Below are 27,305 nucleotides of genomic sequence, written 5' to 3'. Positions count from 1 at the left end.
CACTTTTCTTTGCAAACAGATGGCAAATTGCATCACTGTCGTTGCCCTCGGTTGTTAGCCGCACTGGAAACAGAGCAAGTCGGGCTAAACGCCGTTGAAGAAGGCAGTACAACTGTCGCGCCACTACCAAGCAACGCCATTGCACCACGTGCCAGTCCTGAGATATCTGAGGTCGAAGTGTCCGTCAACCAGAGGCATCGCCATGCCTCGGTTTCCAATGACAGCGAGAATAACATTAACGTCATCGAGGTACGCTTCTGTTTACTAGTGATTATGCGCTGTACCCGCGTGTACATCAATTGAACTTCGATAACAATTTTACTTCGATGTACGCTATTATTTTCAGTAGAAAAAATCGATTACGGTCAGACTAAATAACTAAATCCGACTCAAGTCAATATTTGCGTGCTACCAGACATGAAATATATTTTTCAAGATTAACAAGATTAGTTTTAATAGGTTAAAGCTTAACTAGTTAGAGCTACAATATTGTTATCTTAAAATTAACATCAGCTAATCTGTCAAACTTCTCTACTAAATCATGACATCAATACGATCTACTCAAATTTTCGTGTTGATATTGACAATTAATGAACTAGGCAATCAGCAAACAGTGATATATGCGCTCGGATAGTATATATACACTTACTCATAAAGCTTTCGCTTGACTATGCTAGCTTAGCCTATCTGCTATACGATATATCAACCAAAACCATATTTTACCATCCACAATATAGTACCATTCACATCATAAAATAATCGTCATTTAGAAACTCAGAAAGTAAAATAAGTAACAAAGGGAAGTGAGGGGGCCAAACGAGCCGTCGATTGAGAAATTGAGAGTGGAAAACAGGATCGTTTTAAATCGTAGACGCACAACGCGCTTTTGAGCCCGCCTAGCGTGCAACATCGGCGACGAAGCAGCGTGATGTTCAGCGACGTCATACTGCTTCACGGAAGTAGCGTTAACACGTTGCCAGGCTCGATCGGGGTGGCCGGGGGCGAGCGAAACGTTTGCTCCAGCGAGAAAATGACACAAACCGGCGACGGCAATGTTTGGTCGATGCCCCAGCCTAATAACGTCCAAGTATGTCCGTTATCTCAATCTCTCTCTCTCTCTCTCTCTCTCTCTCTCTCTCTCTCTCTCTCTCTTCTATTTCTTTTTTTTAACCCTTTCAAATGATGTTCGCTAACACTCTCTCTATCACTCTTTCTCTTTCTCTCTCTTTTACTCTGTTCACCTTATCGATGTTTTTATACTCTACCTTTTGTGTACATATCGCTCTCGTAGTGTACATATTGCAGTGTATATATTTGTACATATAATTGATCAACAAATAAAATTAGGTTTTCTTCCTCCATCTTTTGAATTAATATACTTATGCGTCTAAACCACTGAAGAGTAAAGTAACATGAAAGGGTTAAAAGAGAAAATATTTTTACGTTGAATTATTTTACAATGTAGATGTTTTACTTCATCGTATATTTTTGGTTCTGAAGATATTTCTGTTCTTTAGCTCATTTTTAGGTATTTTTTAATTTTTGTATTCTTCTGTTTTCAATCCTAGAAGCATTTTCATTAGATTTTTCAATTTACATGTTAAATTTCAAAGCGAAGAATGCATGGTATTTTTATTGCGCATAGCTAAGACGATCCATTCGAATTTCCGTGTTAATTTTCTCGTAAAGATATTTTTATTTTTTTTATGATAATTTTAGTCATTTTTGGCAGTAGGTTAAATACATTAATCAGAGATATTTTTTGATACAAAATAATTGAAAATTTTTATATATAATAGGTATCCAGATGACAGCATTCATTCTCATCGTCAACTTTCAGCAATCTTCAGTAACTCATTTTCACATGTGTTTCACTTATACATAAAACCTAATACACAGTACCAGGAAATATGTTACACGTTTCGATATCAATTATATCAAAAATATTTGTGTAAATCCATAAAAAACTTTTGATGTTATCAAAGCAGTATATAAGCATTTGAAAGCACGTCAAACCTACAAAATAACTTTTTACAAATGTCTGACCACTAAACACTAAAATTTGAGTGGAGCGTCTGCACCTTATTTAATTATATCTATTTCCTTACGTGTTTATATATTTTTGTTTGAAAAACATATAACTTATATGTTTTTCAAACATCACACCCTTCTTTATATAAGCTTTTTATGAGGAAAAACCGTCCAAAATAAAAGATATTTGAATAAAAATTAAATCAAAAATAAAACAAAATAATTTGTTATGAAAATATACAAAATTGCCAGTAAAAACAATGCTGAAACTTGATCAGTATAATGGGATAAGCTCATATGTTAAGTATAAAAATAGCAGAGCAACTGAAAAGACATAATGGACGATTTAGTGGCGCCTCTGTAATTATGGTTTTCCACTTTAATTGCTCTAACGATCGTGTATGAATGAAACTTGTACGAGACTTAACGATAAAACGGTGCCTCGTCCTAATCACCAAATAGTTCACTCCCTCCCTCTCTCTCTCTCTCTCTCACTCCCTTTCTCTCTCTCTCTCTCTCTCTCTCTCTATCTCTCGCTCTCTCTCTTTCTCTCTCGCTTTATCCATCCCCCCAAAACCTTTTGTTTGTACTTGCAGGCCGAGCTCGGTGGCAGCGAAGCAATGACGTGCCAAGAACTTCTCGCATTAAGTGGGGCACTCAGCGCTGCCTTACCCACCGGCCAATTGGCCCTCGACTCCTTTTTGAATTCACTCACTAAAGGTAAGTAAAGTATTATTGTATATATACACGCATGTAGATGCCGCGGCATTCTATACATATTTACACCTTCGATAAATCAAAGTGCTGTTCAACTTTCCAATAACGCTTGCGCGAAACTTACTCTCTCTAGAGAGAAGTCGAGACCGAGAGTGTTAGCTTATACACCCTCGCGACTATATACTTGTCGAGCTACGCTATGCTATGACGATGCAGATATTGTTAGTCACGCGAGCTACTCGTGCGGCAATCAGATGCCACTTGAAGAAAAGCTGCTTTGAACTCGACACTCAAAGGTCGGAAAATTAATCGTTATCACTTTCAGATAGTGATTTGTAAATGTCACGAGTGACGCGATATTTTCCGAAAATTTTGATGAAGGAACATGCTTGCTTAGATTCAGCCAGATAGTCGTGTAAATTTGCTAGAATAAAAAATGTATTAAAACGAAAGTGACGAAACGCTAGCTTCACTTGGATAAACAGGCATAACCGACCGACATATAACGGTGGAGGATCGCACACAGTGGTTATCCGGTCCAGATGCTGAGGTATGTTCGTGCTGTTGCGACATGCAGAACGAGCACTGGCCCGAAGAGCCAACGACCGGTATCCGTGCCAGATGGAGAAGATCACAGACGCGGCGATTTCTCAAGGCTGGCGGCAGTTGCGTATTGTGTGCTCTTCGTTGCACGAGGCGCTGGACTAAAAAACTCGTCAATCATAAGTACTTCCAACAGGGTATACTCTTTGCCATACTCATTAATACCCTTAGTATGGGCATTGAGTATCATAATCAGGTGTGTACATTATTTTCTCAAACGCTTTGAAATTCTCCTCTTTTTTGAGCTTATTTAATTTGCTTTTTCATATTTGCTATTTAAAATTTTGCCTTATAGTTGAGTTGCATAAACTAAGAACGAGTACAGTTCATTCAAAAAAAGTTGAAACTGTGAAGAATTAAACTATAAATATTGCGCTGGTTTAAAATTTGTGCCAAGAAATGAAATATTAATTTTCTATAAATGAAAAATAGGTAATGAATAAACATAATATTTATTGTATTTTTCATGTATTTTTGATTATTAGCCAGAAGAACTGACAGTCATAGTCGAGATGAGCAATTTCGTCTTTTCCGCTATCTTCGCAGTCGAAATGTTATTAAAAGTCGTAGCGGAAGGACCCTTCGGGTATATCAGCAATGGTTTCAACGTCTTCGATGGTGTCGTTGTTGTTTTAAGGTATTATTGATATTATACATTCAAGTGTTTTCTGGGCTCATGCGTTGCTTTTACTTTAGCATTCGTTCGGTAATGTACAGATTAAAATATGCATACTTTGTGTGATGTATCTAAATCTAGTGCTGTCGAATTGTGTCAATCACTTTTGGAGGATAGCCGTGGAGGGGGAAGTTCCGGTCTGAGCGTTCTTAGGACATTTCGCTTGTTAAGAATTCTGAAGCTTGTGCGTTTCATGCCGAATCTACGAAGGCAGCTATTTGTAATGCTACGCACGATGGATAACGTGGCCATATTTTTTTCTCTTTTAGTACTGTTCATCTTTATCTTTAGGTAAGTCCAACCAGCTTTTATAATATCGTCTCGTTAGTATGTTTAGTTTTTAAGGATTAACTTACGAATAATCCGTAAATTAGCTTAAATGTTCATCGAAATTTCATACATAGACTTAGAATTATAATAAAAGAACAGTTTTTTATACATATATTTTTTTCAAATAAATTCTAACAATACCATTAGATTGTCGATTAAATAATGTTATTACTAAGTTAAATTTTAGCCAAAACAAAGCTCTGGTGATAGGAGCTGTAGAGCTGGTGAAGAAACTGTAACAATAGGATAGAGCCTCATTTTAACAAAATCGCGGCTTAAACTTCAGCAAAGTTTAACTAAAGAGAACAAAGAAGGAATTTCGCAAGTTCTATCGCTCGTAAAGTTTCTTTTACAAAATCAGTATCATCTTTTGGTCATGCATATACAATATAAGTTTAATAGATTTTCTTTCCTCAAAAGATTTATATATCGACTACGTAAAATTACGAGAATTGAAAAGCTTTATTCTCCTGGGCAATCGTTCAAAAAATACAAACATAAAAAGAATTAATTTATAGAATGTATTAACACAACCGAAAATGAAATATGAACCACCATTGAAAAATCAAATACGGCGCTGACGGTATGGTCATGACGATATTGTTAGCACTTTTGCAATTTACTTGTGGTGCCGACAAATTCGCCTTCGCATTCTCTAATACATTTATGGCTTGAGGCATCGAATATACAGTTGTTATATTCATTAGATATTTATACGTGTATGCATGGTGCTTATTCTATATATGCTGGAAATGTCTAGCAAGAACATATAAAAGGCTGAGATTGAATAGTAACGGTAAAAATTACATGCGAGTATATTATCACTCTTTGTTATGACAAAAACAGACAAAACTCTGAAATGAGCTTACATGCTTGCTTCGCAAATGTCTGCCGATCTAATCGATAGCGTTATCTAAATAAAGTATTACAAACAGAAAGAAACACTTGGCTTTTTACAAACGTAGATATTCCATGGCTTTGTACTGAGAACATTATCATTGGAGTAAAGCTTTCTTATGAAAACCAAGCTTGATTCTGCTTTTAAGATAGGTACTATTGCGGATATATTCTCGCGGTAATTTTTCAGAATGGTAAATCTTTTCAAATAAATCATGAGAAAAAAGTCATGCTAATTTTATTATCGTACTACATATGCCAAAGCTTAATAGGTATCATAGATTTTTTGTTGACATTTGTGCAGCAGCCAATTTATGTCAGGATAAATAATTTATGCTTCGAGCAATTTCGGGAACATAAGATTAATAACAAGTGATAAGAATGCTCGAAAATAAATAATAAAAAGTGAGCATAAAAGAAAGCTTTGTCTATGAGACAAACAATAATGCTTGTTGTGCGACAATTCACTAGCGGGTGAAAAAACGTGTTGCCATGATTATGATACCTCAATGTGTTCGTCGATATTAGAGCTTGCAGATGTTCGGTATATACTTTTTTGTTCTTATTTTATTAACTTCTCTCATACTATTTGATGAATATTATCATACATGAGTCTCATACATTTAGTGCTAATAATATTAGATTCTCAATCATTATCTGCTTACATTTGATTGAAATTTCTCTACGTACTTTCTATTTATCGATAATTTTAACAGGAAATCTTCGTCATCTTTCTATCTTTTTCAAGTGAATAACGTTTAATTTTTGGTAGAGCTTGTTAAATAGTTAGATATGTGTTCGTTTAGCCATTTGCGCTAATCAACAATTGACTATCTTTTAGATTTTTTATGAAGATGTGTTATTCATTTTAAATTATTAATTGTACTAATTTTTACGATACTGGGGTTCCCTTTTCTCGAAGTATTATCGATTAGTTTTTCGAATTCATGAAATGTCAAAGTGATATTTTACAAATTTATAAAACAGCATTATATTCGAAATTCGGAAAAATCATTTATAAAAGTGAAGACATTCATTGACAGTGGCACAGCCATAGTATAAGATTACATTTAACTTTATCGGAAAATGCTTCTTAATACAAGAGTGTATCGAAAAAAGGAAAATCCCAGTGAATGAAGAAATATATAGCACGTTTCGTTGTGTTGTAGTATACTCGGGATGAACCTGTTCGGTTGCAAATTCTGTGATACATTGAACAACGGCTCTGACGTAGAGTGTGATAGGAAAAACTTTGACTCATTACTCTGGGCTACGGTGACAGTATTTCAGGTACTTACAGGCTAATTTTTTTTCAAAAATAAAAGAAAATACTCTATTTAAAAAAGCCTTTGCATAACACTTACGTGTTTGAGAGACAAAAGCGACTCATTCAACAGGGCCGTATGAACAATTATTGCTCAATCTAACAAAACAATCTTCAAAATTTGGGAACAAAATCCAAGAATTTAATAAGTCGGCAAACTTTGTTTTTTTTTTTAGATTCGTTGAAAAAAATTCAATCAATACTGAGTTGAGTTTTTCAATCGCGCTGCATGAGTATCAAAGAAATTTGTTGAACCTCCCAAATTTTGAATAGGCTTATTTTCATGATTAATGTTTTCAAAAGTTTATTAATAACTTTTGTTACGTTCATACGCAGCTCAAACTTTTTTTTCAAGTTTACCTCGGACACATCTGTTCTAAATGATTTGAAGCGAAGGTAACGTATACGTCTCTTGGCACGCTCTCGTTCGTAAACGAGGTAGAAAAAGAGAGAGAAAGAAAGAGAGAAAGAGCAACAATAAAATTTTTTAACTTTTTTTTGCTTTTTTTATAAAAATATGAGAAATCTGCTTTATTATCAACACATTAAAAATACTAATGTAACAACGCAATATAAGTACCTACGGCTTTATTTTCTCATGAAATTTTTGTATTATTTTTTTCTCTAGTGCATTTGCAGTTTATGAATCAATTTTCAGTAATTAATAAATAGCCGATATTAGAGCATGTTAATGTTGCTATACTAGAGCTAAGCGTGCTTCAACCTGCTTTCAACAGTGCGTTTTTAACAATACATAAATCATCGTACATGAAATGATTTTAAGGCTAATATATTTAGTCGCTGCACTCAAGCTTCCGTGTTTAAATTAAGAAAAATATTGCACTTCGTGTGTGTGTACGTCTGTATATTTTAATGTGACGTTGAAAAACACTTCATGGTATAATGGTGGCTGGCTCACATTTAAATATGCAAGTTCCATAACTGTAACTTCGTCGTTATATGTGTTTTTATAAACATTTTCATGGAAAAAGCACGATATCTTTGATAAGCTTTCAGTCTCTGCGAAACGACAAAGCTGTTAGAGACTGCTGTACTTTATTCTTTTATTTCAAACACTGAAAACATCGTTGTTTCTTTGAATATTTAGTTTTTGCTCTACTACGTAGATACATTTTCCTTAGATAATTTAGTACATATCAAAGAATGGTCACTCAGCACAAGTGTTAGGTTTTTCAAAGATATCACATCGATGTCGTAGAATGTTATTGATTTTACATATTGTACGACGAGATATAGCTTTCATTATTCTTCACCAAATAAAACTCTGAGTAATGCATTGGATAGGATTTCAGGCAATGGAAATACATTGGATCTTTTTTATTCCAATATTCTAATAATTCTGCAGCTACGTCGCTGTCAGTGGTTTCAAAAATAGCTGCTACTATACTTTCAAGTTAAATGGTTAGTCTTTTCATATTTTTCAATTCAAACATTAGCATTAATTTTTCTAACGAAAGTTTTTCAATTATAATTTTTTTTTCTTGAAATTATTAAGCTTCAACTATATCTAACCATTTCAGGTCCAATGCAGCCTCTAATCTTATCCGTAGTTCCGCCATATTCCACTATACGTGACCGCTTTGCATGTTGGTGTGTACCTTTATATGTCGATCTGAATAAATTGTACCACTAACATCGTCAATGCGTTATATATTCGAGAATCTCGAAATTGAAATAGATTTTTCATGGTAATTTACAATTTGAAACTACAATAAATGTTTTTTTTTTTTTTCGTAAATTGAGTAGTATTCCGTGAAGCGCACAAAATAAATTAATTAGTTAGTAGATATTAAAGATCTACACACGATATGTAGTAACAAGATTAAAATAGGCAGTGATAGACGAATAAATGAATCACTTCAAAAAATAAACTTACTAATAATAAACAAACTCGAAACGTCTTGAATGCACTTTTTACATTCACATATATGTAATCCATAAGTCAATTTTCATTATTTCCCTAACAAATTACTGTGGAATTGAGTTTAAAAGCTCGTTGCATCAATATTAACATTTTATATACGTAATAAAACTCACAAATACACGACCAAACTGGAAATATATTTTTGTCCTTCGGTAGTTAGTGATTTTATACTTAGGCCAAGTAGCTAGCAACAACTCAAACGAGCATACATATGTATAAATAAGTGGATTCGGTCGGAGCACGATGTAAAAGTTTGAATCGAGGATCAGTATTTAACAGGCAATTTTTGTATTTTCAACCTGAAAATAGCACAATAAAACGTCGTGCTTCGACTGAAATACGATAAAAAGGAAATCACATATACTCCGCACTACATTTTTTATTGAATCCCAATGACGATTTGCTTAAAAAAAGAAAGGCAATCATTTTCAGTTATTATTTTAATGAAAAAAGTTTTTTATATTCAGTACTAGAAAATTTTAATGTTATATTTGCAATAAATTTATCTCATCTACCTCACGATAATATCACCGAAAAAATTTCGCTACAAATCTTACGAAAATTATTTTTAACAAAATATATACATTTTATTTTCACATATACGAATATTATAAAAATGTTCGTAAGGTCAAACCACATTCTGCAATCAAAGGTATTAATATTCTTTTTATTGCTCTTACTACGTCAATAAATTTTCTTCATTCAAGCATTTTATTCCAAATAGTAATTAAATAAACGGAATATACATCTTGATTTACCATGACAATAACATTACAAATCTTCTGTTGTAAAATATGCTATTCAGATTTTTGCTTTGTCTAACACGACATTATTTTATTAGATGTTTTTCTCTTGTATATCATGGAAAAATGTGGAAATTGTCATCTAACATTATTTTCTGAATCAATGAAGACTATTTATTTATACGTAAATGAAGAATAAAATATTGTTAAACTAAGGAAAATTCTTGTAATTTAACGTAGGAATTGGTTTGCGTAAATATTACAGCATAAAAGAACTAGCTGCTATTTATAAAGAACATTTTTCCATGTCTATATTTGATCATACCAAACTTTGCAGAATGTACATTATTAGAGCTTTGAAAACGACATCGATATCACTATTTTATTAGATAATTTTCGCTTAATGCTGTTTATGGAGCCCGCTCATCGATTTATGCGAATGACGAAGCAATCTCGCTTTCACATCTCATGCATTGATTTTGGAAAAGTTTCGTCGTCGCATCCTTTGTGCGAGGCCATATTTGCATACTTCTACGGTCACAGTCTTAATTGTACTTAGACGATTTGCACGGTTTTCAATCAGTTGACTTATAAACATTTCTGTACGATCTTTTTTTAATCCTAAATCCAACTGAAATACGCTCAAATATTTTTCAACTTTACCAAATTGAGACTTTCTTGTACAAAGTCATTACAAAATGAAAACTCATGCATTATGTCACCACTTAACACGTTTTTAATCATTTTTATTCGACATAAAGTTTTTAAACGCTCATACGTGTAGAATATTTTCCAATTTTTTCTATACTTTTTTTTACTATATTTCGCATATATTTCTTTGCTTTTGCATCGACTGCGTTACGACAAAACTTTTCCCAATTCATTGTAGCAAGGTATGGAAAAATGTGTCCTAATTTTTTATCATATTATTTTAGTCATTCATATAAATCATAATTAATGTATAAAAACTTTATGTAAATAAAACATCATGATTGTATTATTGGTCTTCAGTAAACTAAAAAATAAACGATATGACTTAAGTAGCATTACAATATAATAATAAACCAATATTGTCTCGGATTCGGGTTCGGGTTGGGTTAGGTTCGGAGTCCTTGATATTTAGTTCGCTCTGTAATGGAGACAATGGTAAAGAATAAAATGTATTCATTGTTGCTTCAAATGTAGAGAGAGATCGCGCTACTTATCGGACGATAGCCACTGGCTAATAGGCGCGCTGTGAATTAATTAGACCCGTTGCACGGATTAGTCTTACTTGAGCAGCAGTGACACCCACTACTTTTCCTGTATTCCTTCTCGAGCACCCTTTGCGCGCCGTGCGCCGTAGCATTTAAATTACGTAGCATTTAAATGCCGCGACACTGCTGCGACTCGATGCTTGTATTGGCGAGAAAGGTATCGTACTAGCACTGTATAAGCATTTTGTGTTATAACGAACGTTTCTAGTATATATAACCCGTGACAATATGGAAATGTTAAATTTGTGATAGTTTCAAATATGAATTCAATAATACAATCAAAGATCAGCATAAAGATTGCACTGACGTTATTCGCAAGAAACGATGAATAATAAGAAAAAAAGAGAAAAAAACACATGGGCGGACTCCAAAAGAAAAATCGATAACCGCCGTAATGGGCGAGAGTGAGATCATATCCATATCGTGTTGGCGTTGGAAGGAAACAGTTGTGTACTTTGAGCCCTGGGGGAATTGTGTGTCTCGATTGCAGTATCCTAGGAATGTACCTGTTCGGGGGTAAGTTTTGCATGTGGGCGGACCGGAGTCGGCCCTGCACCTGTGCCGAGGTGGTTTCGCGCCATCCGTTGTGTCGCTGTGATCGCAAACATTTCAACGACATCGTCTGGGCACTTGTTACAGTCTTCCAGGTACCACTGTTCCCTTTTTTTCTCATTCTTCAAGATATCTGTCCGTACCTTTCTATCAATCTTTTTTTCTTATCTTATCTCTCTGTCTGTCTGTCTGACTGTCTCTCTCTCTCTCTCTCCCTCTCTCTCTCTTGGTTTCGTTCCCTCTGCGTTTCTTTCTTTCTCTCAGTCTCTGACCCACTTGCACATACATGTCAAATCGGTCTGTTTTACACTCTCTCCAACACAATCTGTGACTCATGCTCTGGTTTTTTTATTCGTCTAAGCTCTGATAGATAAGAAACTGTAATTTTTTTGGAATTTTGAACACGCTTGTGTTTGATTAATTGAAACTTTTACGATTTACATGGCTTTTAGAAGCTTTACTAAAATCTTGAATTTTATCTCCTCAGTTAAATGCAAGCGTTTGTACAACTGTTAACTTTTTATTTAACGCACGATAATACCATGGATTTTACTTAGAAAAAACAGTTGAATTCATTTATATACACACTCAGGATTTATTTTTTCATTACGTGCAAACGAAAATTATATAAGGATAGCAGATTTCACAGCAAAAAAAAAGAAAAAAAAATGAAACATCTCTCGGATTCACTATGACTTTATCAAGTCTTTAAGTCGAGCTTTACTGTTTTTGCAGCTGACAATCACGAAAGAGTTTCGGTGTGTGTGTTTTTACAAAAATTGAATTTCTGTGCTGTATTTTATTGTGATTCTTTGTTACAAAGTCGTTAACATGAAATATCACTCTCTAATTTATATAACATATACTTACTACTTAACGAGTTGAATGGTTAATTTTATTATCAGAGTTTATTTTTTTGAATTATTCAAATGGCTTTGTAAATAAACGCTTGATCGTGCTTATTTGTCGATCTGTTATTTTATTATTTGTTTGTTTGGACTACAACGGAAATTTTCCGCCGGCCGCATTATAGCGCTCTCAAGAATGAGTGAATATATACTTTATAAAGTTATTTCGAAGAGAAATATTCAGAAGTCTTCTTATCTTTCAATCTCAAATTTTCTTCAGGGACTATGCGCTTACTGGTCGCTCAAGTTCGATTTGTCTTATTTGCCATGTGACTCGAACCAGCGAAATGCATTCTCGTACTTTGACATAGAATGTACGTTGACAATAGCAGCATTGAAAGTAAAGTAAAATAGCACATGACACGCTCAAAGGCAAATCAAACTTTATAAACAGTCAGCGGAGATGTATTAATCCTTTGCATCGACCTTTCTTCCCCTTTTTCTCCCTTTATGCAGATTCTGACGCAGGAAGATTGGAACGTAGTTCTGTTTAACGGAATGCAAAAAACATCCCACTGGGCAGCATTGTACTTCGTGGCTCTAATGACCTTCGGTAACTACGTGCTTTTCAATTTGCTCGTTGCTATCTTGGTCGAAGGTTTTTCTTCTGAGGTAACGTCTATTTCACATTCTCATGTAAATTCTACTTGCAGCTTCTCAATTTGTGCTGAAATTTGTTTGCTAATTCGATTAAATAACTTTATTATGTAAACACTTTAGCATTTCTCTCAAACAAAATAGTTTACTTAGTAGCCAACGATGAAAAAAGAAGCACAAGTTGGCGCTGTTCGTGATCTTTTGGCAAAGTTTTCATTTCTTTTAAAAATTGAAGTGCCAATAAGATTACTCGAGGACCTGGCAAACGTAAAAGTTATATTTCATGTAAAAAATTGCTCTTACTTCAATTCAGAGGAATGAAAGGCGAGAACGGGAGCAAAGAGAATTAGCCAGGCTCGCAGCCAAAGAAGCTGGCCTGGGTAGTGAAGAAGGCTCTTCTAGAATCTCAAGATCTCATTCTATTTCTGATAGCGATACTTACACTCAGGTATAATAAGAAGCCCTCGTTACACTTTTTTATTTAATTTCGAAGCTTTCAATCAAAGTTGATAAATTCATAAATTCAGCCTTTATTGATTCATGTATATATCTGGACTTAGCAAAAATTTAGCGAATAAGGCAAGCGAATAAGAATAATTCAAAAATTATCATACAACACCGGATGATTTGAAAAGAGTTCATTATACCTTTCAAAAGCGATGCTTTAGCTATAATCTCGAGAAGTAAGATTTAACAAAACTTTTGAATTACAATGGATGGATTTTGAAAAAGTCTCAGCGTCGAAACTTTGTTCTTGTACTTTTTAGTGAAAGACAAATTACTTTTAGGAGTTTCTCAAACATCATTAATTTTTTGTCCAAAATATTTTTCTGTAACTTTTCATAACTCTACCGCAAACGCACACTTATGAACAAGTAACATTTAGTCAAGTATCCAACTCATTTTTTAAAAAGTAGTTTCGAAGAGCGAGATGTTCTTTCGCACGAGTAAAAAGTTTGAAAGCAGGCGAAAATCCGTCTTGTTTTCAATCTTTCGTCATAGTATAATAACTACAGTACCTTGTTTCTAACTAATTCAACATAATTTGCACGAAGGATCATAAAAATTCGTGGCAGAGTTGCGAAGAGTTACGGAAGTACAAGGATAATTACAGCCGTGAGAAACACAATCAGCATACGTGGAAGCAGCATCAGTTGGAGAGCGAGCCCAAGTGTAACATTCAGAAGGAGAGCAAGATGATGGGTGTTGCCGGTGGACCGCAGCCACCAATCATCACCCACACTGCCGCAACACCGCAGGACTCGCCCAATACCACCCTCGACACCGGCTATCGGGACCTCAACTTCCGTGCCATATATCCCACGACACTTTCAATCGAGTCAATCGATCGCTCGTCTGTGAGTCTTTATTACAGTTATAATATTTGATACCTCTAGAACCTTCAGCTTTTCCGGTTTTCCTAGTTAATTCTCATGAAACCCACAATAATGATTTCATTATCGATACATTTTTACAATTTATACTATCGTTTGGACAGTTGCTAAAGTGAGTTTGAATAGGAGCTTGTCTTTCAGCTATGGGTGAATCTGACAATAACATCTCTATTAGATGTCGTAATTATTTCATTCAGATATACGAGAAATACTTGATGTCAAATTTCTATTAGGATCTGCACGGAAAAATGCCTACTTTTCAAAAATCAACAAGGACGTTATGAAACTAACGAATCTGTTTTACATTTTCAGAGTCAATGTAGCATTTATTCTGGATTTTTGAAACCACCTGACAACAACAATAAAAATACAACAAACAATTTAGTGAGTCAGTCTTCGAGGCGCATCAGCCTTGTAAATTCTTCCACTCCGAGAGAATCTTTTAGCTCAAGGTAAGGTGGAACTTACAATACAATTCTTTTCTGGGTCGATATTTTCTTTCAAAGAATTCTTTTGAAATAATAAATGAAATATGGCTTCATAAATGTCGTTTTTAAAGTAAAAGTGATCATCCATAGATTTTTAATAGTTTTCCATTAATATAGAAGCAAATATAATTTAGGAAGTTTTGTCTATTTTTATAAAAGAAGTACGTTATAGATCGTGAGTATTTCGGGATATCCGTTGTGAACACTTAAGTTCTGAAAAGTGAGTATCTTGTATCAATATCTTAAGAAAAAGAAGCCTCTGACTGTAACGTGCTTTGTAATCTCGATAAGTGTGACGACAAACTCTTATGAGAAGAAAGAAAGAAAACTAAAAAAGGGTGTAGATGAGATAAATAAAGACGAGGAAGAATAAAAAAAGCAGCGTAATCGAGTGATTCTCGTGATGATTGAACGGATCCTTTGTCGTATTTCGTGTCACAGCCCGCCGAGAATTCAAAGAGGATATTCTTGGCGCTTGTCAAGGCCTTCGTTGAGAAGGAAGAGGTGGTCCCAGTGGGAGGACGAGCCACCGCCATCAGGCCATGCAATGGTCCTCAATAACGGAAGGAGTACCGTCGGTCACAAATCCTTGTGAGTTTTCTTTTTTTCTTGTCCGTCGGTTTCTCTCTGTTATATCGCCGCGAATCAACGTCATTCCTTCTTATCTTCTTCTGGGTTAAAACGTGCTCGAGGCAAGCTTTATCTGGCGCCGCAGCTCTTCAACCAAAGAATCGTTTTCTCTCTTGCTCTCTCTTTCTTTGGCCGCAGGATGCAACCCTCTTACGTTTCATAAAGTTTTATGAGCTTGCTGCGCTCTGCAGCCTCCAGATATTGAGAGCTCTTATTCCAGTTGATTTGTATAGAGCGAAATTTGTTTTTGCTCAAGTGCGCCGGGCAAAGCTGTTCCTTTCTTTTTTATCTTTTCACTGCACCATTGAATTGGACTTTTGCATTCGTACGATTGGTCATTTTGCACTGCGAAATCATCGAGATGAAAATTAATATGGCAAAATGTTGATTGCCTGCCGTTATAAATACAAATTGTTGTTTCAGCGCAAGAACATTGAATATAGAGTAATTACGCCGCGAGTACTGTGAAATTTTCACGGCAAAACAATTCACATGACGACGATAAACAATTTGAAAATGTCGCTTCATTAGAATATGTTTCATCTGCTGTATTACATGAAATTATAATTGAGTGCTAGGGCGCACAGCCATTTGAATGTAGATGCTGATCATTCGACGCAATAACAATGCACAATATAACTCGGTTGCAGAAGTTGCGGAGATTACACAAACTACAACGGTGGCTACCTGCACGGTTCAATAAGAAATGACACGCACCGGGACGTGCCGAATAATCGTACAACTGCCATTAGCCCAAACAATTCTATGAGGAGTCGAAGATCCTCGAGCGCGAACCAGCGATACGTATCCGTAAGTCCACTTTCCGAAATGCATGTCCGAACAAACGCTGACTCGCACTACTTGTTTTTGCGTTGCCTCAGCAAATGCATTGGACAGAGGCGTTGTCACGTCGACCTTTGCCATTGGACGAGTTGCCACCGAGGATAAACAATCTTGGGGCGGAAGTGGGCCCTCTGCCACGGATTAAACAGCTGCCGGAGGAAGAACTCGAACCACCAGCGACACAGAGGACAGGCGAACAAACGCCACCGTCCAATGACCACGAAAGCGCCGGCAGCATCGAGCGCATCAAGAAGATCTTCATGTTCTTTGAGCCCAAAGGCTGCCTAAAAGAGCGCGACGACTACTCGCTCTATATATTCCCGCCGAATAATAGGTTCGCTAGCGCACTATTCTTCTCCTATTTATCATCGCTTATTGTTTCGGAGTTACCATTTGTTACCTAGCCTTTCTTTCACTAGAAATTGCATTCACGAATTTCAAGGCTCTACCGGCATTCATCAAAACAATACTGTGAATGATACTGTATTAGATGCCTTCCGCAAACCGTGTGTAATAAAGAAAACGTGTGTTACAGGTTTCGAGTATTCTGCGATTGGTTTGTCGAGCAAAAATGGTTCGACAACGTCGTGCTGTTGTTTATCGGTTTGAATTGCATAACATTAGCAATGGAACGACCGAACATTCCGCCCGATAGTCGTGAGAGACTTTTTCTCTCTAGCGCCAATTATATTTTTACCGTGGTCTTTGCCGTGGAAATGTTTTTGAAGGTAATATACTTTTACTAGTTTTTGCATGCTTGCGAGATCGTAGAGAAAATCAAGGAATTTACTACGTAAAAGAAACATGTTATAGTTATATACAACTCCATTTCTAAATCTACACAAAGTTCATCGTGAGGTGGTAATAAGCTGTATAAATAAATCACTCGTATACTAGTCGTTGCGTTGTTTGAAAAACTCAAAGCGTACATAAAGCGTGGTCAAAGCATTTATGCCTCATTAACTGTCGGATTGGCGATAACGTCGTTCCTTTTTTCTCTATCTACTCGCGAATGAGAGAGCTCACGTCAGAAAAGTGTTGAGCTTTTGTTTTCCCTCTCTTCCCTCGTCTACTCTGCTCAACGGCTTGATGATTCACTCGATTTTGTAGGTCGTTGCGACGGGGATGCTTTATGGAACGAACGCTTACTTCACGTCAGGCTGGAACATTATGGATGGCTCGCTCGTGGTCATTTCTATAATCGATCTCGGCATGTCCTTGTTATCATCGAGCAGCCCTAGGATATTCGGCATATTAAGGGTGAGCTGGAACATTCATTCCAATATTGATATTCATAATTCAGTGGCTTTTAGTCTGGGTTTTATTAGCGTTAACAATAGGACGCCGCGCCGCGCGTTGATTTATTATCACTGGCGATATCATCGTGATTTATTGCAGGAAGTTACTGGACGAGCTATTGACCCTTTAATGAAAGCTCGACTTTTTTCATTGATATAATATACGGACATTGGAATAAATAAGCAACAATGCATTGTAATTTATTCAGGGCTCTATTAATTCCTCCATTTGTTCAGATCGAACGTGCGATGAATTGGTTTGATATTGATTTTTCATAATTGTGTCAGTCGGCATATTTCCATGCCCGTTCACGACGAGACAAATAGCTAGAAAACTCAATGAAAGAATGAAAAGAAAAGTAATAATTATACGCGTGCAACAGGTATTCCGGCTGCTGCGCTCGCTGAGGCCTTTGCGAGTGATAAACCGCGCTCCAGGACTGAAATTGGTAGTGCAGACGTTGCTCTCGTCGCTGCGTCCAATCGGCAACATCGTCCTCATTTGTTGCACGTTCTTCGTTATCTTCGGGATCCTTGGTGTGCAGCTGTTCAAGGGTGCGTTCTACTACTGCGACGGCCCGGATATCAAGAACGTGCGCAACAAAACCGACTGCCTGGCAGATAAGCGTAACGCCTGGCTCAACCGGAAGTACAACTTTGACGATCTTGGCAAGGCGCTCATGTCACTCTTTGTTCTGTCGTCGCGCGATGGCTGGGTGAACATCATGTACACTGGCCTCGATGCCGTCGGTGTCGATCAGCAGGTACACGTGCGCGCGCCATTGTTCCCTTGCGCCTTATCTGCTCGCGCGTCACCAGCGCAGCCGACTTACTTTCCAAATTACTTTTCAATTTCCAATTCCATCTTACTTTTTGCCGAATCTGCATATTCATCAGTCCAACTACGCAGTTCGGTGAAACTACGAGTCGTCAAATAACTTTTTCCTCTTCCCTTTATTTTCCCAGCCAATCGAGAATTATTCCGAGTGGAGGCTGCTCTACTTCATCTCCTTCATACTGCTCGTCGGCTTTTTCGTGCTCAACATGTTCGTCGGCGTGGTCGTCGAGAACTTCCACAGGTGTCGCGAGGAGCAGGAAAAAGAGGAGCGTGTGCGCAGAGCCGCCAAGCGCGCATTGCAGATGGAAAAGAAACGAAGACGTGAGTCGCGATTAGCTTCCATATTGACTTTCAGATTGCTCTGGGCTTTCCGATATTTCATACTGGCTAAGTCGCTTCTACTGCAGCAGGACTACTCTTTGACGTTGCCCCGCTCGTTACTTGTCATTCCGCAATTTCGCATAAGCCAATGTGACTGTAGCCGAGCAAGAGAAATCGATACGAGTGCAAGGGCTCGTGCAAGCACAGTGCTCACTCTCTCGAGCTTCACCATGCACTTTTATTCGAATTAGAAATTTAATAACCATAAACCGCTTGCTACCGAACTCACTATAAACAGTCTCTAAAAGTCTAATGGTCGCGCGAGTCAAGTAAGAGGCTTTTACGATTGTAGAGATGCACGAGCCGCCTTATTACGAGAACTACTCGAAGGTTCGCCTATTCATCCACAACGTGGTCACGTCCAAGTACTTCGATCTGGCAATAGCAGCGGTCATCGGTCTCAACGTCGTCACTATGGCCATGGAGTTTTACATGATGCCCAAAGCACTCACCTATGCTCTCAAAATATTCAATTACTTCTTCACGGCTGTCTTCATACTCGAGTCCTTCATGAAACTCATAGCGCTTGGTATACATCTTTATCTGAAGGACAAGTACGTAATGCGCACACGCACTTCTCGTCTGCTGTCCGCTTGCCCGTTTCTGTGCAATGTGGCAATGTGTGTTGTTTGCAGATGGAATCAATTGGACATCGGTATTGTCATACTCTCGGTCGTGGGTATTGTACTGGAGGAGGTCGAGTCTAAAATCATTCCTATTAATCCGACCATCATTCGCGTAATGAGAGTTTTGCGGATAGCTCGAGGTTCGTATTCCTCGATAAAGCGCACATTTAATTTTTTTTTTTTTTTTTTTTTCTTTTATATAAAAAACTTGCAATTGTCTTTCTTCCTTCTTTTTTTTATAGTTTTAAAGCTGTTGAAAATGGCCAAAGGCATACGAGCATTGTTAGATACAGTGATGCAGGCGCTACCGCAGGTTGGAAATCTGGGTCTATTGTTCTTTCTACTTTTCTTCATTTTCGCCGCGCTCGGAGTGGAGCTTTTCGGGCGACTAGGTAAGCTCAAATTCTTTTGAAATTATCTTTCTTTCTGCCAGCAGGTCTGGCAACTGGACCTTTTTTTATGCGTATAATGAAATTGCTTTTCCTGACACTTTGCCGAAGGGAAAGACTAACGTTTCGTTATTCACCGAGCATCGTCAACGATTTTCAAAGTGCAGCGGAAGTTTATTGTCGAAGTGACTTTAAAAAAACTATTCGTTCGCTATAACGTAAAGTGAAGCGAATGAGAATTAAAAGAAAGATGATTAGGCGCTTATTGGATGAGCATTCATATAACTGAGGCGCGCGCGTACAATCGTTAATTATGCGCAGACGACTTGCCACTACAAAAGTTGCTAACGAGCGTCAACTCGCTCACGCCGTGGCGAGCTTGCGCCATTAATTCAAAGTTCGACACTCGAGCAGTCATACATAGGTATATAGTGCACGTGTGCGCGCACGCGAGCTAGAATAACGAGGGTTAGCACTTGGCGAAGTTCACACGTCTCATGCATAAACGCACGAGTGTATGTGTCTGTGTTTTGTGTACATGCAGAGTGCAGCGACGAGATGCCGTGTCAAGGCCTCGGCGAGCACGCGCACTTCAGCAATTTCGGTATGGCTTTCCTCACGCTGTTCAGAGTTGCCACCGGTGACAATTGGAATGGCATCATGAAGGACACCCTCAGGGACAACTGCGACGACGCCGCCGACTGCGTCAAAAATTGTTGCGTTAGCAGCATCATCGCGCCCATTTTCTTTGTCATTTTCGTACTTATGGCGCAGTTTGTGCTCGTCAACGTCGTCGTTGCCGTGCTGATGAAACATCTGGAGGAGAGTCACAAGCAGGTGAGTTTTCTTTTTGCCGTCTCTCGCACTCCAGCTTCACCTTTTTGATCCGACACTTTTATAGCGAACAATTGATTTTTCTTCGTATGTCCAACTAATCATTGCTCGCATACATTCATGTATTTGAGGCAAGTAATAGCTAACATTTTCTTGAGTCGTCGAATTTTCATTTATTTATTACGTATACGCACGGCATGCGAGCTTTTATAACTGCATTTTACTAATTACGAGCATCCACGCTGACTAAAACATATGTCAAGAGCAAAAGCCGAATGAAAACTAGCAGAATGTTTTTTTCATCATCAAGAAAAGACCCTGCACTACTGCTAAAATATAGCGTAAAGAGTTTTGACTATGTTCGCGTCAAACCGCTGACAATATAAAAGCTATATTTCGATTATTTAAGTGTTGCAACGACCACGTGCAATCCTCTCAGCGGAAAATAGTTATTGAATTGTGCATTCGGTTGTAGTGCACAATCGAATAGATTCATTGCACGCAATCTACGTTTATAAATTTGGAAAAAATCTGAAAATTTAATTTGCTAAATTTTTTTCAAACGTAAAAACAGTTCTATCGATGTACTACGCGATAGTAGTGTACAGCCGTAAAAAAGCCGCATGTGTGCGCTTATTAAAGATGGAAGATGAACTGGACATGGAGACGCAGTTGGAGCGCGAGTTGGCAGCCGAGCAGGAGGAGCTGCTGGAAGTCCACGAGGAGGAGGAAGACGAAGAAGAGTTGGAAGGTGATGCGGCTAAGAGGAAAGCTTTGGAGGCCCTGGAGGAGAAACTGGAAATGATCGAGCAAGGAGAGGATGTCGAGCCTGAGGGTATCGACGAGTTTTCAGCTGCACGTCCGGGACTGTCCAAAGTACGTTCGCTGCCTTCCAACTTCATCTACAATCCACCTGTTGAGAGAGAGAGAGCCAACGACGGTAGTTTTCATGGTGAACATCAGCTTGCTTCTCTTTTCATTAGACGACCGAGATTATGCAATTTACTTTTTATTCGACTGTTTTCTCTTTTACATCTTTGCCCGCTATACGCTGCGCTCTTCACACCTCCAATTTTTCATCTTTTGTTTGCAGATAACTTGATTTTAACAAGGCATGGCTTTTCCAGCTCGATGATAGACTTTCATTTTTTCAAATTTCTCTCCATATCTGACCTTACGGGAGGTAAAAATCGATATGGCCACTGCCCGCAGGGCTCATCTTTTGGCCAGTCGCTTATTCTTTTTTTATATCTTTCTCTCGTTTTATTTACACTCTCACTAAATTTTATTCATGCAAATGGAATCACGTTATACCTATGTAACCAACAAAATCAATCCCGTGCGTGTTTCTTCTACTGTATTCATTGGATGTGCTATGAGATTATTATTTTGTGACTACCTTTTTATCCGGCTGTTTTCAGAACTTTCGCATACTTTTTTACATTTACAATTTTTCAAAACGTTTTTACAAATATTTAAATTAAACTTTCTTTAGAATCCGACACGTACAGAATGATTTTCCTTGCGACTAGCACAGCTTTTTGCTTATGAAAGATTACATCTAAGCACTACCTCAATAGACGTTTTGATGTTAATGTCACGACAGGAAAAATTTGATCATGCCCTACTCCCCTTTCCAAATGTTTCCGCAGTTGAGATTTAAATTTAAATTGCACTAACAAATGTTTAATGAGCTTTGCCATATTTACTTATTTTCTAAATATCAATCAGATCTAAGTGTGAAAAAATACTATAACAATCAGCCTAATCTCAATTGTTATATTAACAAAGCATCCCCGTTAAACTGCGTTAACCTTTGAATATTTCAATGAAATCTCAATGTGCAATAAATGTGCAAACACTGCGCAACTGTAAACTACCAGGTCGTATCAAACTATATTCTAAGAACAATCTGGACTTTGCTGGCAGACGTATCTGTATCAACAATGGACGACAATCGACGATCGATCTATCAGCAGCAACGGCAAGCAAAGCCATCGAAATTCAAGGTGAAACGTCGTCAGACCTTCCATTCGCAGCATCGCCACGGCGGCATGTTCTCCACGCCTCCGATGCACTTTGAGGTAGCCGAACTCATACGTAAGCCTGCGAGTAATCTCAGCGTGCCACGGATCATCCCGCAAAGAGGCTCGTCCTCGTCCTCGTCCATTGCCTACGGCAGCGCCAAATACCTCGCGGCAAGACCGTCAATTTCCGTGCAAGCCGAGAGCAGGTCTTTCCTCGCCGTTGGCCCACCCTCCAGGCCATCCTCTGTCGAGTCTATACAGCAGCAGCAACAGCAACGTCGGCTCTCGACTAACTCTACTACCTCAAGCATAGGAGACACCACTAGTAGCGCCGTGTACAAGCAAAAGGCTTTCCTATGTCCGGTGGCGGATTTACGGTCCGCCAAGGCTAGAATACCCACGCCCGAACTCCTTTCCTCGGATACCACTAGTCCTGGCGTTTCGAGGTGAGCTCCTCCTCTTTCTCGAACATCTATTGTCTGCTAACATCCAGACTAACGTTATTACTAAAATTCATTTTCGATGCAGCTATTGACTCGTCATTACTCAGTTTCAGCGCTTCGAGGTCGCCTAGCACATCGAGTTACGGTCGTCGCGAAATCAAGGAAGATAAGCCACCAACGGGGAGCGAGCCAGCACCGGAAGACTTTGACGTGCAGTCCATCATCAACGAGAGACGTCCTTCCCGTCTCAAGCCTACGTCAACCTTCACCTTCAGCCAACTCTACGTCAAGGAGGAGTCGGCCGAATCACCCGTCGTCACCATTGAAGAGCCCAAAAAAGATCTCGACGATCGAGTGGTCGAAGAGGAGGAGGAGGAGGAGGAGGAACAAGAGGATGAGGGCAAGTACGTGAGTGTCGGTGTTGGTTCAAGCAGTGTCGAGCTACGGATCTTCGTCGACGAGACGGGAACCCAGCGGAATGATGCTGAGAAAGATACTGAACCCGAAGTCGTTGTCATCCAGCAACCCGGCTATAGTGATCAGGGTATACGGCGAAAGAAGAGTTCTGCCAGAGAAGATCCTAAAGCGTAGAAATCGTAAATGGTGATACATTTTCATGAAAAAGATCTGTCTTCGTCGTAGTGACTTTAAAAGAGGGCAATTATAAAAAAAGCAACACAAGCGTAGTGAACTCTGAGCAAAACTTTCGCTGTCCTGTTCGAAAGACTGTAGTGCATGACAATATAGTCGTTAATTAACGTACACACATACATTACAAATACACACGATTCACCTTCTCTCGCCTTTGACGCCTTTTTCAAGAAGACAAGTCAAGTCATTACATTATATAATCAGTCCAGCATTGTGCTACAGATTGACCGAGCGAAAATCAAGTAATTATTCTCAAGAAACAATGTGAGATTAATTACAAAACAGGCGGATTATAAGCAATGAAGTTTGAAAGTTGAAAACAGTTCATAAGATTAAGTGTAACTATAGCCCTTGTAATGATAGAGTTTTATCAAGATTTTTCTTGAATTTATGCGTGAATTGACGATGTTTTTGTTCTTTTGTTGTACGAACTGTTATTGGAGTCTTGAAAAACATATATAGTTGACGAAGAGTTAAAAATATCAACAAGATAATTTGGTTGTTCAAAATATTGTTATTACAAATTGTTAGCGCCACACAATGTTGCCACTCTCATGACAATCTCTAAATACTGTTATTGTTAACGATGCCAGCGTTGACCGTGCGAACATTTGATAAGAAAGATTTGAGAAAACTATACAAGTTGAATGAGATAAAAGTCGTCCTTTTAATTGATAAACAACGTTGTGACCAAAAAATATCTAAAATGATTGAATGAAACGAAGCAAGAGTCGTCAATGGTAATTAGCCACAACTTAGATAAGACATCGACGTTACTGTGTCGAACAGCAGCTTGTTTACCGAACCAATGATGCAGTTTTGTTGCATGAACAAGAGGAAAACTTTTGGTATCATTTCAACTGGATCCTAACGATTTTCTATGTACTGGGTGTTTTCGCTCTACTTGACATTCCTGATCTTTTTCAATGAAAACCTATCCGACCGAAAGTTTTTCCTCGTGCGTACATATGCAAATTACGCGCTCGTGCGGGCGCGAGGCAGTCCAAGAAGGACGGTATATATTCTGTCGTTGATTAAAAAAAGAATTATCGATAATTCTTCATACTGGCGATTTTCACTGAATACTCGGAGTCTCGGGATTGGTTTTCCAGATGAGTTACGAATGCAAGTTCTCTCTCTCTCGACATTTTCTATGCGACAACCTGACAATCTCGTCATTCTAATTTAAAAAAAATATCTGTCTGAAAAAATAAGCAATAACATTGTATTGTTAGACAATTCTATATAAACTTGAACAAGTGTTTAGCAACTCGTGTGTTTAGTTTAAAAAGAAAAACGCGAGTCCATTAACAGCTATTACATAGCTCTTTGAGATCGTACGTTCGGAGTATAACTACACTGTCGCACTTTTCTACAGAATTTTTTGGACTTTTTCTGAAATTTTACAACTTTTCATAGAGGAAAAGTACTTCCGAGACTTTGACGTTATAAAATGCGTTATTTTCTCAAAAACTTCTTTCTCTTTCCCACTCACAATGAAATTAGAATAAACGTATAATATTGACCTACCTGTTGCCATTTCGAATGCTTGACTCTTTGTCTGAGACGACTAGTTGAATGATCCTTCGTTTTACTCTGCTTTGACTTCGTAGAGAATTTTTTATTAACATCTGTGATATATTTTAATTATAGTATATTTCCTAAAAATGTGAGAAAATAATAAAAAACATTAAAAGCGACGAAGTTAAAAAAGATTCAATAAAAAAACCAGTAAATAAGTAGGTGCGCTAGCGAAACTTTTTGAATAAGAGAAAGTCTAAACGAAATATAAAAAAAAACGAAAGCGACTTGTGAAAAAAATAGAACGCTATCTGTACATAAATGTACTATATTCTACTCTATACACTTGGTGTGATTTATTTTGATACTATGTATAGCGTACTTAACGATTATCGAGTTTAAAAAAGAAACTCTATGCCTTCACAGACGTTGACGAACCTTCGCTCGGTAGTGGTGCCACTAACCTCGTTTTATTTTCCAATAAAACAGCATTTCATAGATTTAAAAGTAATATTTCATGAGTGCGCACTAAAACTGTGAGTGTTTAATATATGTTACGAACGGTGCTTGAATTTTATTGTTTTCTATTGAACTTCATATTTGTTAACAAAAATATTGTACATATTTTGTAAATATTGTTAGTCATATTCTTATTTTTACCAATGAATAGTAATGAAGTAAGTTAATAATTGTTATAAAGGCAATTTTGTTTGATCTTACTGCACTGCACAAAGTTTATGAAAGTTAAAATCAAATTTTTCTACATTTGAAAGTAAATTTTGTGTTGAAAGTAGATAGTGTGCAATAAAACTGTTAAATTTAGTTATTTGATGTTTAATTTTTGGGACATAATAAGCAAAATACATTACTTGATATTATAATGACTGAAATCATGTAGAATTTTTAGAAAGTATTATTTAGTTTTTGAATGTTAGGATATACAATAAATACTTTTCTAAGCAAATTTAGATTCTGTACTTAAACAGATTTTCTTAAGGAAAGCTTTTCACTTACATTATTGAAGTAAAAAATTACAGATCTATACTAAAACTACGTCAATTTACCAGTTTCAAACACTTAATAATGAAATACAGAGAGCATGTAAAATTTACTAGCTTTTCAATCAAACGTTTTGACAATCAATCTATTTTGCAAACTGTTGCAAATGGCGAACAATAGATTTCAATATGCAACGTAATAATCGAGTACCAATAGTTATAATTTGGCGCAATTTGTTTATTAACATTATTCGAACAAATGATAATATCAACTAAAACTTACTACTTGGCACCACATCCGAATCTCGATAGCTCGATAGCGTTAGACGACTGACCTCCGAATTATCTAGCGTATAATCTGAGTGCAAATTAGTGCAGTTCTATTATATGTCTGCCGAATAACATTTATTGCGAAAACTAACCAAAATAATACTTCTATTGGTACTTTGATGCGCCTCTTGCGCTATTCAATCATTTTTAGTTTGAACACTTTCTAAGCATTTATTATGATTTTCATAGACCTGGAAAGGCATCAGAGATTTTAAACCAAAATATAATAAAACGATATAAAAGAAAGAAACTCAATAAACAAATTATAATCAATTATGAAAAAGTTATTATTAGGGATACGTCGTAAAAATCTTTTTGCAAATAAGAGACGAAAAGAAAGATACGACGCTAAAGTAATAATTTTACAGATCCTCTGTATAAATTGAAAAATAAAGAGAGGAGCTGTAAAATGCTAAAATTATATTATATTATACATCTAAAACGTAAATTATAATGTGTAAACAGAAGAAAAAAACAGTACATATAAAAATAGACATTAAAGCGCAGATGCGTATTCCACTTTTGTTGGTATACCGTTCAAATTTCATGGAGCGATTTGATTCAGCGAAAATAAAATTAATGAAGTTAATTAAAGTAAAAAGTAAAATGATTGATTAAAATAAATGCAGATAAATATATTTAAAAAGTAACAGTTTTTGCTGAAGAACTGCCTGGTCGTCGCAGTTCATGCACTATTTTACGTACACCTAGCAAATGAAAAAAGAATAAGAACCGTAGTTTGTTTTAATGAGCATTCGATGTATATAATATATAAATCTGTAAAACACGCGCGAGATAAATGAGATTCTTTTGAACTGCGAGGGTTCAATAAAACCCATGAGTGTATGAGAATTGCAAAGTTGAAATAATAAACTATAAAATAAACAAATGAGAATGTCTATTGATTGTGGAAGTATGAGAGACAGCTGCTTAGAACAAAATGAAACATAGCAAAATAATTGATTAGAATGTAAAAACTGTATAAAGAAAATATATTGAGTGAAGATTACGTTAATTACGTTGGGTGTTATTCTT

General features: G+C 37.0%; 1 protein-coding gene across 2 annotated transcripts in view; it reads left to right on the top strand.

Annotated features, from left to right (window-relative positions):
- Positions 1-27,282, top strand: part of LOC131672005 (voltage-dependent T-type calcium channel subunit alpha-1G) — a 45,178-nt gene extending 17,896 nt beyond the window's left edge. Inside the window, exons 11-35 of one of the 2 annotated variants that reach the window (XM_058948902.1) lie at positions 20-249; positions 872-1,087; positions 2,628-2,751; positions 3,234-3,547; positions 3,837-3,988; positions 4,109-4,318; positions 11,013-11,169; positions 12,439-12,594; positions 12,893-13,027; positions 13,635-13,937; positions 14,286-14,425; positions 14,903-15,052; positions 15,742-15,901; positions 15,973-16,268; positions 16,470-16,662; positions 17,045-17,194; positions 17,616-17,996; positions 18,199-18,391; positions 18,744-19,005; positions 19,087-19,217; positions 19,320-19,469; positions 20,011-20,303; positions 20,943-21,252; positions 22,230-22,773; positions 22,878-27,282. In XM_058948902.1, coding sequence (XP_058804885.1) covers positions 20-249; positions 872-1,087; positions 2,628-2,751; positions 3,234-3,547; positions 3,837-3,988; positions 4,109-4,318; positions 11,013-11,169; positions 12,439-12,594; positions 12,893-13,027; positions 13,635-13,937; positions 14,286-14,425; positions 14,903-15,052; positions 15,742-15,901; positions 15,973-16,268; positions 16,470-16,662; positions 17,045-17,194; positions 17,616-17,996; positions 18,199-18,391; positions 18,744-19,005; positions 19,087-19,217; positions 19,320-19,469; positions 20,011-20,303; positions 20,943-21,252; positions 22,230-22,773; positions 22,878-23,361 — 5,834 coding nt within the window. In that variant the 3' untranslated portion in view covers positions 23,362-27,282. Of the gene's footprint in view, positions 1-19; positions 250-871; positions 1,088-2,627; positions 2,752-3,233; positions 3,548-3,836; positions 3,989-4,108; positions 4,319-6,423; positions 6,545-11,012; positions 11,170-12,438; positions 12,595-12,892; positions 13,028-13,634; positions 13,938-14,285; positions 14,426-14,902; positions 15,053-15,741; positions 15,902-15,972; positions 16,269-16,469; positions 16,663-17,044; positions 17,195-17,615; positions 17,997-18,198; positions 18,392-18,743; positions 19,006-19,086; positions 19,218-19,319; positions 19,470-20,010; positions 20,304-20,942; positions 21,253-22,229; positions 22,774-22,877 lie in introns of both variants that reach the window. The other variant, XM_058948903.1, reaches the window with a different exon arrangement.
- The last annotated feature ends 23 nt before the right edge of the window (positions 27,283-27,305 follow it).

Source organism: Phymastichus coffea, unplaced genomic scaffold (assembly GCF_024137745.1).
Source record: "Phymastichus coffea isolate CEN01 unplaced genomic scaffold, Cenicafe_Pcof_1.1 PCOF00140, whole genome shotgun sequence".
Classification (NCBI taxonomy): domain Eukaryota; kingdom Metazoa; phylum Arthropoda; class Insecta; order Hymenoptera; family Eulophidae; genus Phymastichus; species Phymastichus coffea.
The sequence above is the reverse complement of the archived record's forward strand: the minus strand, read 5'-3'. Positions and strand labels throughout refer to the sequence as shown.